Here is a 12,523-nt window from a genome sequence, read left to right as displayed (position 1 = left end):
TGAGAAAATGGGGGCGGGCCCTAGTGATGTCATGGGGCGGGCCCTAGTGACATCATTAAACATGATACATTGTATCAACCACAGTTGCTTGGAGCATACCATTCAAAAAAAATTATCTGATTGGAGATTAAAATAGAAATCTTACCTAAAATAGGGTGTTCCTAAGTCCATCTGAAGTGACAAGGTCATTCTTTCTCACAAGCTTAGGGTGATGCAAAATGGAAATGGACTGCCTTCAAGTTGATCCCAGATAGGGTCTTCATGGTAAGCAGTATTCAGACAGAGGTGGTTTACTATTGCCTTCCTCTGAGTCTGAGAGGCAGTGACTGGCCCAAGGTCACCCAGGGAGCTTCATGGCTGTGTGGGGATTCGAACCCTGGTCTCCCAGGTTTTAGTCCAATACTCTAACCACTACACCATACTGGCTCTCAATCCATAATACAAAGTTCTAATATTTAATTCCTCAATGGCCATGTTACTATATAAGCTTTTTTTCTGGATCCCTTAATGATAGGGTGATTGTGATAATGAAAAATCCACCCTCAGTCAGGGAAAAGTCTTGAATGAGCATAGTTTGGGGGGCTCTTCTAGATGAAGCTTTTGTTGTGCACTCGCTCTACCTTATTCACTGAATTTTTCAGAGGGTCCTATTCTTAAATTGCTCCTGTTCTTAAAACAAGCTGTCATTATTTAAATGGAGACTGTCATGTCACAAATTAAAAACACATTTTTTAAAAAAAAAATGGGGTGGGGGTGGGGAGAAAAACACAGCTCTAGGGGAGGGCAGTGCACCCATTTGCCCCACGCTAGCTACAGGGCAGGACCAAGTGGGCAGAAAGTAGATTGGGATGAATCTCTTGGGTGCTTTGCTGAAGTTTCTGGCTCTGTAGTTGGATGCAAGGAGGCAATCTCTGCCACACTGTAAATTGCCAGGTGACATTCACCGGCTCCAATGAGTTCAAGGACCAGTGGCAAAAGATCAGCTAAGAATCAGGTTTCCATAATAAACTCAGTTTTGCAAAAGCTGTTGTGTATCCTTAGCAGTTCTCTACAGTTCAGTAACTTGACATGGCCTTTACTAGGGAAGGCCAGACAAATGAGAGGTGATAAAGAAAAGAGGGTGAGAGAAAGAATGAAAAGAAGGGTGTCCAGCTTGCTTTTGGCTTTATGTTCACCTACTGCCAGCTCTGTCAGAAGTGACAGTAGGAAGAAAGAAGTGTGCATGTGTGTGCCCACACCACAGCAAGCGAAATCTCTCTCTCAAGCCACCTCCTGTTTTAAAAAGGACTGTTTATGTTCAAGCACAGTGGGTTTTTTTTCTATAACGAGAGGCGCCAAGGTTTTGAGCATGTTGGAAAGCTTATACCCTCTGACCAGGATGCCCTTTGGCCTAGTTCTTAATGTATGGCTGAGGGTGGCTATAATCACTTAGCAGCAAAAGAAATGCACTCTGCACACCCTCAGAGGTACTTTGCTTCACTACTGCCATAGCTGAGCACTGTCATGGAAAAGTGGTTTAGGGGTTGAGCACTGACTCAGATTAAGCCCCGGTCCAAGGAGGGCTAATGTATCTGGACAAGAACACACCCACCCCGCGCACTAACCAGTTAACCACTCTATATGAGATTCAGTGAGGTTGGAACACCCCAGGATCAAATCCCTGCTGGGCCATGAAGCTCTCAGCCTAGCCTACCTCACAGGTTGGTATGAAGATGTGTGGAGGTCTTTTCTTTTTAAAGAATATGTTTATTCAAGATTTTCTTCTGTCTGTCCTGAAGTTCTGCTAGTTAATTTCATTGAATGTCTGAAGTTCTAGTACTGTGAGAGAGGGAAATGAACTTCCCCACATCATGCATAATCTTTATTATGCCCCCCTCCCTTGCACACACACACTTAGTTGACTTTTTTGTACACTAAAAAGATTCAAACACTTTGCCCTTTATGAAGGATGGCTAGATCAGTCTATTTCTGGCCTAACCCAGTTTCACATACCTTCATTCCTAAATATTTTCTGTCCTGTTTCCATATAAATTTGTGATTTTTTTAATGCACAGAATGCATTTCATTTTTGTATTTTTTTAAATAGGCATGTTGTGGGCATTTTGCCTTATTTATTATCTTATTGTGGGCATTGTTCATTTAATGACATTTGTGTACTGCTTAATCATAAGAAACGTCTAAATGCTTTACATCAAATACGAATTGGTGTATGCATGCATTTTTAGCCTAAAATATGCCATTTTTTCCCGACACACTTTCAGTAAAATACAGATTTTATATGCTTTTTGGTACATTCTTGGGATGGGCCCCCCCAGCCAGAGGGAGGATGGGTGAAGCCGCCGGCCGTCCTTTCCAGAGCAGGAGCTCCGGGGCTAAGAAGGAGCTGGCCCGGCCTGCCCTCCACGGCTCCTGCTGAGGCTGCTAGGCCGCGTGGGCCCCGTCTCGGCAGTGGTTGCTAGGAGACAGGGCCCACGCGGCCGGGCAGCCTCAGCAGGAGTGGAGGCCGGCCAGGGCCGGCTCCTTCTTAGCCCCGGAGCCGGTTCCCCTGCTCAGGAAAGGACGGCCGGCGTCTTCACCCCTCCTGCTGTGGGCGCTGCTGGGCGGCAGCGGCCGCGATGGGCCCCCCCAGCCAGAGGGAGGAGGGGTGAAGCCGTCGGCCATCCTTTCCGGAGCAGGAGCTCTGGGGCTAAGAAGGAGCCAGCCCGGCCTGCCCTCCACGGCTCCTGCTGAGGCTGCTAGGCCGCGTGGGCCCCGTTTCGGCAGCGGTTGCTAGGAGACGGGGCCCACGTGGCCAGGCAGCCTCAGCAGGAGTGGAGGCCGGCCAGGGCCGGCTCCTTCTTAGCCCCGGAGCCGGTTCCCCTGCTCAGGAAAGGACGGCCGGCGGCTTCACCCCTCCTGCTGTGGGCGCCGCTGGGCAGCAGCGGCCGCGATAGGCCCCCCCAGCCAGAGTCTGCTGAGCCCCATCGCGGCCGCGGCCGCCCAGCGGCACCCACAGCAGGAGGGGTGAAGCGGCCGTCCGTCCTTTCCCCCAGCCAGAGACTGCTGAGCCCCAGGGGAACTGGCTCTGGACCGGGGCTAAGAAGGAGCCAGCCCAGCCTGGCCTCCACTGCCACCGCTCGCCTCCACCCATCACCCTCACCTGTACTTCTGTGGGTGACGGGAGCGGGCAGGGGCTGCTGCTGGGGGTCCCTGCAGGGGCGACGGCGCTCAGTCCTCCTCGTCTCTAGTCCCTGCCTGCGACTGCCTGACTGAAAGAGGGCGGGAAAGCGGCCAGCCACAGCCAAACGTATGCGTGTGTCAATCACGCATGCGTGGCTTAGGCCACCAATGAAAAGCCGGAGATCCTCCAGTTTAAACAAAGTATTGCCGGAGGCCGGAGACGGCCCCCTTTTGCCGGAGACTCCGGCAGAAAACTGGAGACCTGGCAACCCTATACCGCCCTCCCACCCACTCACTCACCCACCTGACCTCCCGCTCCTCTGCCCACCTGATAGGTAGGTAGGTAGGTGGGGGGTATGTGTGCGGGTGCCAGGGCCCCAGCATGCCTGGGGCTGGCCCTGGTCATGGGGCACTTTGTTCAAAAGCTTTGCTGAAGTCGAGGTATATTGTGTCCATAGCATTCCCACAGCCTACGAGGAAGGTTACCCGATCAAAAAATGAGATAAGATTAGTCTGGCAGGATTTGTTCTTGATAGATCCATGTTGGCTTCTAGTAATCACTGCATTGTTTTCAAGGTGCTTACAGACTGACTGCTTTATACTCTGCTCCAGAATTTTCCCAGGAATTGATGTCAGGCTGACTGATCTATTGTTCCGAGGTTCATCCTTTTTGCCCTTTTTGAAGATAAGGATGACATTAGACCTCCTCCAGTCATCTGGCACTTCACCCATCCTCCACGATTTCACAAAGATAATAGACAGTGGTTCTGAGAGTTCTTCAGCCAGACCCTTCAGTACTCTAGGATGCAGTTTGTTGGGCCCTGCAGATTTGAATTCATTCCAAGTGATTAAGTATTCCTTGACCATTTGTCTATCTATCTCAAGCTGCAATCCTGCCCCTTCAACTTCATGTTTCTCAGCAGGGTCATAGACCCTCTTTTGGGAGAAGACTGAGTCAAAGTTGGAACTGTTATCATTTTGCCATCCCCAGTTTGTAGCGGTACCACCATTTCTTTTCTGTCTTTTACAATGGATGCACCTGAAGAAAGTTTTTTTGTTACTTTTGGCATCTCTCACCAAGCTCAGCTCATTTGATGTGAAGTCAGGATTGCACCCACCTGTACACAACAGGGATGACACCAAATGCCCTGTGTATATCCAGTGTTTAATTTCCAAAAATAAATAAAACAGATTCTTGGGTCTAAATGTTCCTTTTGTGACATGTATGACTTGTCTGCTAATTCCAGAAGCTTGTGGCTAAGCATGGGGGTGAGGTGGGGGTAAGAGAGACAGAAGAAAAATTCAGTCTGCATGGGATCTACGCCAGATCTGCACCTTTCATTTATAGCACTATTATTCTACTTTAGGTGTCATGGCTTTCCCCACAAAATCCTGGGAAGTGTAGTTTGCCAAAGGTGCTGAGAGTCATTAGGAGACCCCTATTTCCCTCACAATATAAACTAGCATATGCAGAATTTGTGCAGATTGGTGTCCTTTTTTTTTGTTGGTGCATGTCCTCTCTCTCTCTCTCTCTCTCTCTCTCTCTCTCAGCAATGCACAAGTAATTGGAGGCAATCCTTATAATTGCTACACATCCTCCTAGACTGAATGAATGGGACTGTTTATATGGAAACAGGAACTTCTCATGATGTTCCAGTCGTACCGAAAATGGCTTGAATTATGACTTGATGGTCTATCATAAATGTCACAAAATGAACGCTAATTATAATCCCATTTGTTAGAAGTACAAGCAAGAATTAGGCATTGTCTTCCCTGCAGGGGAAAAAGACCTCGGCAGGTACCCAACCGTGCTAACCTCTGGCACCAGCCCTGAAGCAACATGTGGTGAGGTGCACAAACTTCTGGCGGTGGACCTTTGCCAGGAAAAGCTTCAGCTGATTTGTTTCTCTGCGTTGGGCTCCTGCAGGACACTACTCTTCAACCTTGAGTCCCCAGTTGTGGAACTACAACTCCCATCAACTCCATCCAGCTTAGCCAATGGCCAAAGAGGATGGGAGTTGTAGTCCAACCACATCCGGGGGCCCAAGGTTGAAGAGCAGTGCCTTAGAATGCACAGGAGCAAGAAAGGAAGTACTTCTTCACACAGCACATAGTTAACCTCTGGAATTTGCTCCCACAGGAGGCAGTGATGGCCACCCAACTGGAGGGCTTTAAAAGAGGATTAGACAAATTCAGGGAGAGGAGAAAGGAAAGTTGCAGGCTGGATGGGGAGGCTGCAGCGGTCACATGTGGTCTGCAGGACAGCACTTCCCATGTTAACAGGATCTCTAGTAGTGTGTGTCGAGTGAGGCATTTCTCTGCCTGACAGGCTGACACCCAAGTGAGGTATTGCCAGTCAGGCAACATCCGCACCTTACAATTAAAGCGCTGTGACACCCGTTTACGTGGCCCCCACCCTCTGGAACTTGCTTCCTTTTGACCTTCGACATGCGTCCTCCCTGATGGCTTTTCGTCGAGCCTTAAAGACCTTGTTATTCAGGCTGGCCTACGGGATTTCTGGGGTGGGTTAGGCTATTACTAACAGGTGGTTTACTGTTGTATGAATATGTTTTAAATTGTTTTATATTGTGTAAGTCGCCCAGAGTGTCTGTTGAGTCAGACAGATGGGCGACTAACAAATAAAATTTTATTATTATTATTATTATTACAGAGCAGAAGCAAATCATGCTGAGGTAGATGGCAGAGGTGGCTGGTGGGGCGGAAGGCAGGGAGGCCACTGGTAGGTGGAGCCAGAGCCAATGACAGGCTGAGCCAATGAATTCTAGTGTTGCCCCATCCTCTTGCCTGTTGAATTCTGCAAAGGCAACACTGAGATTATAGAGGAGGAAGGCTGACAGACAGAGCCACCCTCTGGGCTGGTTCTAAGTACGAAGGCAGGCCCGTGAGTGCTGAATGAGGGCAGACTCAGGCTGGTGGGGCAATGCCCCATTTGCCCTAATGGGCTGGCCTCCAGTGCTAAAAGGCCAGTTGGTTTGACCTGGTATAAGGCAGGCAGCTTCCTACACAGGAGAAAGCTGTCCTTCAACCAAAGTCCTATTTAGAGCCGTAAAGGCTAAAACCCCAGCATTTGAATTGCACTTGGAAATGGCCTGGCCATCGATGACGTTGTTTCAGAACTGGCGAGACGTCTTCTGCTCACCTGGTCCCAGTCAGTGTCAGGTCTTGCTGCAGTATTTTGGGCCAGCTGATGCATCTGAGGTTTTCAGAGGCAAGTCCCATACGTAATGGATCGCAGTAGTCTCAGCTGGATGTTACCAGAGCATGGGTTGCAGTAGCAAGGGTGCAATGTGATTGACAAAATCAGAAAGTTCCTGGATAGCTGCTTGTGTGTGTGTGTGTGTGTGTGCTTTTTGAGGATAGCTTGGCTCTGAGCCAAGGACCTTGCATTCCTTTTGCTTGGCTGCCACTGCTGCATGTTCAAGCATTCAAACCAGCACACAACCTGGCAGTACCTTGGCAATACAATTCACATTCCATTTTGCAGCTTTGTCCTGTTTGTCTTCAAATGCGTGTGCGTGTCTGTGCATGTTATGTAGGTAAATACAGGAAAGAACTTAAACTGTCAACTAAGGAACTCCACAATACTGATTGCCCACGACCATTTATTTCTCTATTAAAATAATTTATACCCTACACTGGGGGAAACCAATGTGGCGCCTGTGAGTAGCGATGGAAAGATTTGTCAATTTCAGTTCACTCTCATTTTTCCAATCTTAAATTCAGATCTCCACATTTCTGCAGTAATTTGCTATTTTTTAAAAAATGTCCTCATGAAAATTCTCTAGCATTTTAGTGCAAATTTCTCCTACTAAACACATTTTTTAGGCAGTTTTGATGAATGTGCACATTTTTGCAAGCAATTTCTCATATAATGCATTTTTGTATGTGGTTTTCACTCATATATTTATTTTTATGAACGCTTTCCCCTAACATATGCATTTGGGTAAACGTTGTTTGGTTGGCAAACTGCATTGCAAAATTTGAATAAGTGCAAATTTCGAGGGATGGCTGCATTTTGGTTCTCATATAGTTTTGGAAAGTGCGGAACTGATAGATTTGGCTTTAAATGTGAATAGAATTGAATTTCTTGCCCATCTCTAAGCATGAGTGCCATGGTGTCCTTGGGGTCTTCCCCTGATGCTGCTCATGGAGCCTCACTGCCCACTTGGCCATGAACTACTTAGAGTGGTTACCTTCTATTCCCTTGAAAAGTAGATAGAGTTGAAGGAGGAAATTGGAAGACTGACACTCTTTCCCACTTCCTCTTTCAGCTCTATTTGCTTTTCATGGTCCAGGTTAATTCAAGTGGATCCAACTTTTGCCCAGATCCTTTGGAGAAGTGAAGTGTGTCTGTCTGTCCGCATGTACTTTCTTTTTGTGAGGCGGTGGGGAAGCTGGTGCAGGGGAGAGGGAAGGAAGGCAACTACAGTATTTGCTCAAAAATCCAAATGTGCCCACAAGCTTAAAAAGGTTGGTGACCCCTGACTTTGTTTCCATTTAAGGAAGGTACAAGGAGGCAAACAGCATTCCCACTCAAATCGTACTGGATTATAGAGAAGCAGTGTGGTGTAGTGGTTAGAGTATCAGACTAGGATCTGGGTACCCAGGGTTAAAATCCCTGCTCAGCCATGAAGCTCACTGGGTGACCTGGCCAGTCACTGTTTCTCAGCCTAACCTACCTCACAGGGTTGTTGTGAGGATTAAATGAGGAGATGGAGAACCAGGTATGCAACCTTGAGCTCCTTGGAGGGAAGATGGGATATAAATAAAATAAAATTAATAAATAAAATTAAAAGCAAATTAGAAAACTAATCCTCAAAATTGTGGTTATATAAGAGGGAGCAGTTCATTAGTAGAACAAACCTCTGGGCAACAATAAGAAGACACCTGCTGGATCAGGCCAGTGGCCCATCTAGTCCAGCATCCTATTCTCACAGTGGCCAGCTAGATGCCTCTGGGAAACCTGCAGACCTGAGCACAGCAGCGCCTCTATCCTCCTGCCATTTCCAACAACTGGAATTGAGAAGCATACTTCCTCTTGTTAGAGTTTTGGTAGATACATATTGAAGCAGAGTGCAGAAATACTGTGATGGTAAGACTGGCTGTTTAAAGGAAAAAGAAAGTTTAGGTTTATTACTACAAAGAGGTAAAGTCATACATGCTGAAGCAGCCATGGGGCTTGCACTCAGGGAGCCATTACTAACTAACTGAGAACAAAGACAGGAATAGAAGGGAGGAAGGGGAGGAGCAAAGCCTGCAAAAACAACCAACACTTTAGAGAGGAATTAGCAGGGGGGATAATAGATTACCTTTCTGTCTATTGCGCCCCCACTGGTGCAGGTCACTGGCATCACGCGTTGATGCTTTGCTCCCAAAAGTTAATTGTCTTCTTATTGGTTGCAGCTTGGGCACTAACTGCACAATTCTGGAAAGATTTGAAGAGTGTTTCCATCCCTCTGTGGTATAGCAAAGTTTGGGAATTAGCACTAATACAATACTGAAGCAGAAACTGAATAGTGCAAAGGGACAAAAATGTAAAAATACATTTATTGCAGAATAGTGGAGCTTCTTTACATATACTAACGAGGCAGATGATAAAAATAAGGTTGGTAAAGCCTTTAAAAACCTCTGGATTTCATAAATGTGACCAAATAAAATTATTAGATTCTTTGTTTGTATGCTCATGAGCAGAGAAAGCTATTTTGTATATGATGTGTCCCTCTTAGTTTTGGGTTATGCACAGTTTGATGTCAATAAAAAACAATTTAAAAAAAAAATGGTGTAGCAATTTGGTTCCTCAAAGACAGAAAGTTTAAAACCCATTGCACTAACCCATGCAGCACATCTTTTCTCCCTCCTCCCCAAACCCTGCTGAACAACAGTATTCCTTCTTTTGCAGGTTGCACGTAGGATCCCACGGCATGGCAGGTTTCTGCAGAGACTGGTAGGTTCATAACACTCAGAGAACAAGTTGTTATTATTTCCCTGCAAAAGCTGCAGGTTTTGTAAGAAAAGAAAAGAAAAGAAAAGAAAAGAAAAGAAAAGAAAAGAAAAGAAAAGAAAAGAAGAAAAGAAAAGAAAAGAAAAGAAAAGAAAAGAAAAGAAAAGAAAAGAAGAAAAGAAAAGAAAAGAAAAGAAAAGAAAAGAAAGATGAGTTTGTGTATTTTATTTTATTTCCATTATTTTTAGACCCCATTTCCCCATAGAGGGTCACAAAGTGATCTACACAACAATCAATAAAACAATCCATCTGTCAGAATGATGTGGGCTGTATTCAGCTGAGTCCTACCTAAAGTAGGCCCGCTGAAATGAAAGTTAGTCATGCCCATTAACTTCAGTGGGTCTGCTCAGAGTGGGACTAGCACTGAGTACCACAAGCAGAAACATAGAGGTGCGACTTCCTTAAAATACCTGCTGAAATAGGAAAGTCTTTGTCAGGCACCTGAAGTTCAACAGGGAGGGGAGGTCCTCAGTTGGGAGAGAGTTCCACAGAATCAGGCTCACAGTACTGAATGCCCTTCTCCTGGGGGATACCAGCCATGCATCTGAGCCATGAGGGCCCACTAACAGAAACTCCCCTAAAGATCTCAGTGATCAGCCCGAGATGATAAGGGATTAGGCGGTTCTTAAGATATCCTGGACCCAAGTTGTTAGCCTTGTAAACTGTACATTGATGAAACCACCTTGAAAATGCGGGCGGCTCATGCAAGCTTTTAAGATCCAGAGTTATTTGCTGGCGGTAATCTCTCCCACCAACAGTGTAGTTGCAGCATTTTGCACCAGCTGAAACTTCCAGACCAGGACCAGTTCTTGAACTGTGATAATACCTCTTGCTTGCCAGGATGGAAGACAAATAGATGTGGGTGGGTGAAAGTGTGTAGAAACCTCTGGCTTTTGCGTGGCTGGAAGGTAGCCTACTGTACAAACTTACAGAGTTGCATTTGTTGCTCCACCAACTTTCACCTCTGGCTTTGCCCACCACTGGCGTGTGGCCCCTGGAAAGCTGCTTATGAAGGAATGTGGCCCTCCGGCTACAAAAAGGTTCCCCATTCCTGTTTTAATGGCCCACATGAAACCAAGAAGGAGTATTCTAAAAATATTGAGAATAACTAAATGTTTTAAAACAGGTGTGGCCCTCCAGATGTTGCAGTATTCCCAGCAGTGTCAAAATGAATCGCAATTCTGCTTGTAGTGTTCAGAGTCACCCAACTGGAGGCAGCCCTAATAATCTCGAGGAACGTGCCGCGTCCTGCTTTCACCTTTTGTGAATGGTTTGCAACTGCTGAGTAGAACCCTGCCTTTCACAAACTTTTATTTACGCACACAAGGAGGCTCCAACACTCCTTTGCCTACGGGCCGTCCATGCAGGGATTCACTTGGCAGTTATGAATGAAAGCTGAATAAATTCAGGAAGAAATGCTCTGTGAGCTGGAATGGATTTCTGGGCATATATTAACATGTGGTGATGCCACTTAGGAATTGCTGCCTGCTCTCTTCCAACAGGAGACCAGGCCCCGGATGTCTGAATTCTCTGTGAGATCCACAATCATTTCTCGCTATGCCTTTACCACCGTCTCCTGCACTCTGGTGAACAGCGGCTCAGAGGCCAGGGAAGGCGTCTTCGAGATGCAGATACCCATCACAGCCTTCATTTCCAATTTTACCATGTAGGTGAGAGGTTGCACTGCCCTGGAAAAACTAGGTATCCGTGGCTGAGATTCTGATTTGTCTTGTGTTGTTATACATTTATGTCTTTCCCCAGGGTTAGTCAGGGCTAATTACAATGCGTTATATCCTGTTTTAGAGTAGATCCGTTCAAATTAATGGACATTACTAAAGCCTATTACATTCAATAGGTCTGCTCTGAGTAGAAGCAAAGCAGCCACTTATGCACTGCAAAAAAGATTAGGATAGAAAAAGACACATATTTGCATATAATTTGCATATGCTAATTTATATGTACTGATGCAGCTTTAGAAATAATTACTACAACTTAAATAAAAATACAGTACAACTAGGGATGTTGGAGAATTCTGACGCAGACAGACATGGGAGCGGTAATTGCTGATGTTCGCATATTTGTCCCACGTCCAGAACAGAAATCAAGCCAGCGAATACTATTGATATTCGCTGTTGCTGTTGCTTTCAGTCTGCAAATGATACATAATTGTTTACTTTCTCCCTCCCTATTTGCATTGCGTCTTGTTTGCATTGGAATTAATGGGGTACAATAATGTAATGACATCATAATTTATTTATTTATTTATTTATTTATTTATTTATTTTATTAGACGTATATCCCGCCCTTCCTCCCAATAGGAGCCCATTAATTACATGCATTGTGTAAATTACATAATTTCCCCACAGTGGAGAGTGAGACAAATGATATAGTTCAGCCTTTCGCAACCTTTGCATCTCCAGATGTTGCAAGACTACAATTCCCATAATTCTTGACCATTGGCCATTCAGGTTGGGGCTGATGGGAGTTGTTGTGCAGATGTTGTCCACCATCCGGGGACCCAAACCTTGGGAAAGGCTGGAGTAGTTTTTGGCAGAAGATGAATTGTAGCGGAATGGAGGCAATGCTGCATGCGATGAATACAGGGTGGAACGGAATATGATACTTCTGACATCCCTAAATACAGCTCATCATCATTGGGAAATATGGTGATCTGAGTGCCTGCCTGGTCTGCTGCCCAGGTACTGACTGCTGATGGCAATTTCACTGCCCCTGATGGTTCTTCATCTTTAAACTGGACTTGGACTGGACAACCTTGAAGCAGAGGCCTGTCCTCCAGCTGCCCTTTAAACTGAGGAATGCCTCTGTAAAGTCGGACCCATGGCCACCCTAGAGCAGTGACAAGTGATTCAATAGAGTTGCCTTGTGCTCGCAATCTGGGCAGTTGGAGAGGGCAAGCAAATAGGGAGGCTATGACAGCAGTGAGGAGGAGGAGGAGGAGGAGCTATCCTCAGATCTGGTTTGGACCGTCCAACCCTTCAAACAGAGGACTTTATCAAATAGAGGACTATCCTCTGTAATGGTGCATGGTGACTAGATCACATGCAGAGTGCATTTCTCTCCTCTCCCTTATTCCCCATAACCATCTGGAATTAGGAGGCAAGTTATATAGGCTAGAGAAGGCATGCTTAGACCCTGGAATCTCCTTTATTTATTCTTTTAAATTAAACATTGGATACACAGGCCATTTGTAAAGATGGTACAATCACTGTTATTTACAGGGGAGGACAATCCTAACTTCACATATTATGTGCAACCAGGGATGGTCGTATCTGTCTGTTTTGGTTTCTCTCAGTTTCTCATTTTTCCAAACTTAACTTCAGT

General features: G+C 45.9%; 1 protein-coding gene across 1 annotated transcript in view; it reads left to right on the top strand.

Annotated features, from left to right (window-relative positions):
• ITIH5 (inter-alpha-trypsin inhibitor heavy chain 5) overlaps window positions 1–12,523 on the top strand; it is a 70,732-nt gene that overhangs the window by 11,596 nt on the left and 46,613 nt on the right. Inside the window, exons 2-3 of the mRNA XM_061638295.1 lie at window positions 9,080–9,124; window positions 10,684–10,847. Of these exons, the coding sequence (XP_061494279.1) occupies window positions 9,080–9,124; window positions 10,684–10,847 (209 nt within the window). The remainder of the gene's footprint in view (window positions 1–9,079; window positions 9,125–10,683; window positions 10,848–12,523) is intronic.

The sequence above is a fragment of the Rhineura floridana genome, chromosome 8 (assembly GCF_030035675.1).
Source record: "Rhineura floridana isolate rRhiFlo1 chromosome 8, rRhiFlo1.hap2, whole genome shotgun sequence".
Lineage (NCBI taxonomy): Eukaryota > Metazoa > Chordata > Lepidosauria > Squamata > Rhineuridae > Rhineura > Rhineura floridana.
This window is presented reverse-complemented; position numbering and strand designations above follow the sequence as displayed.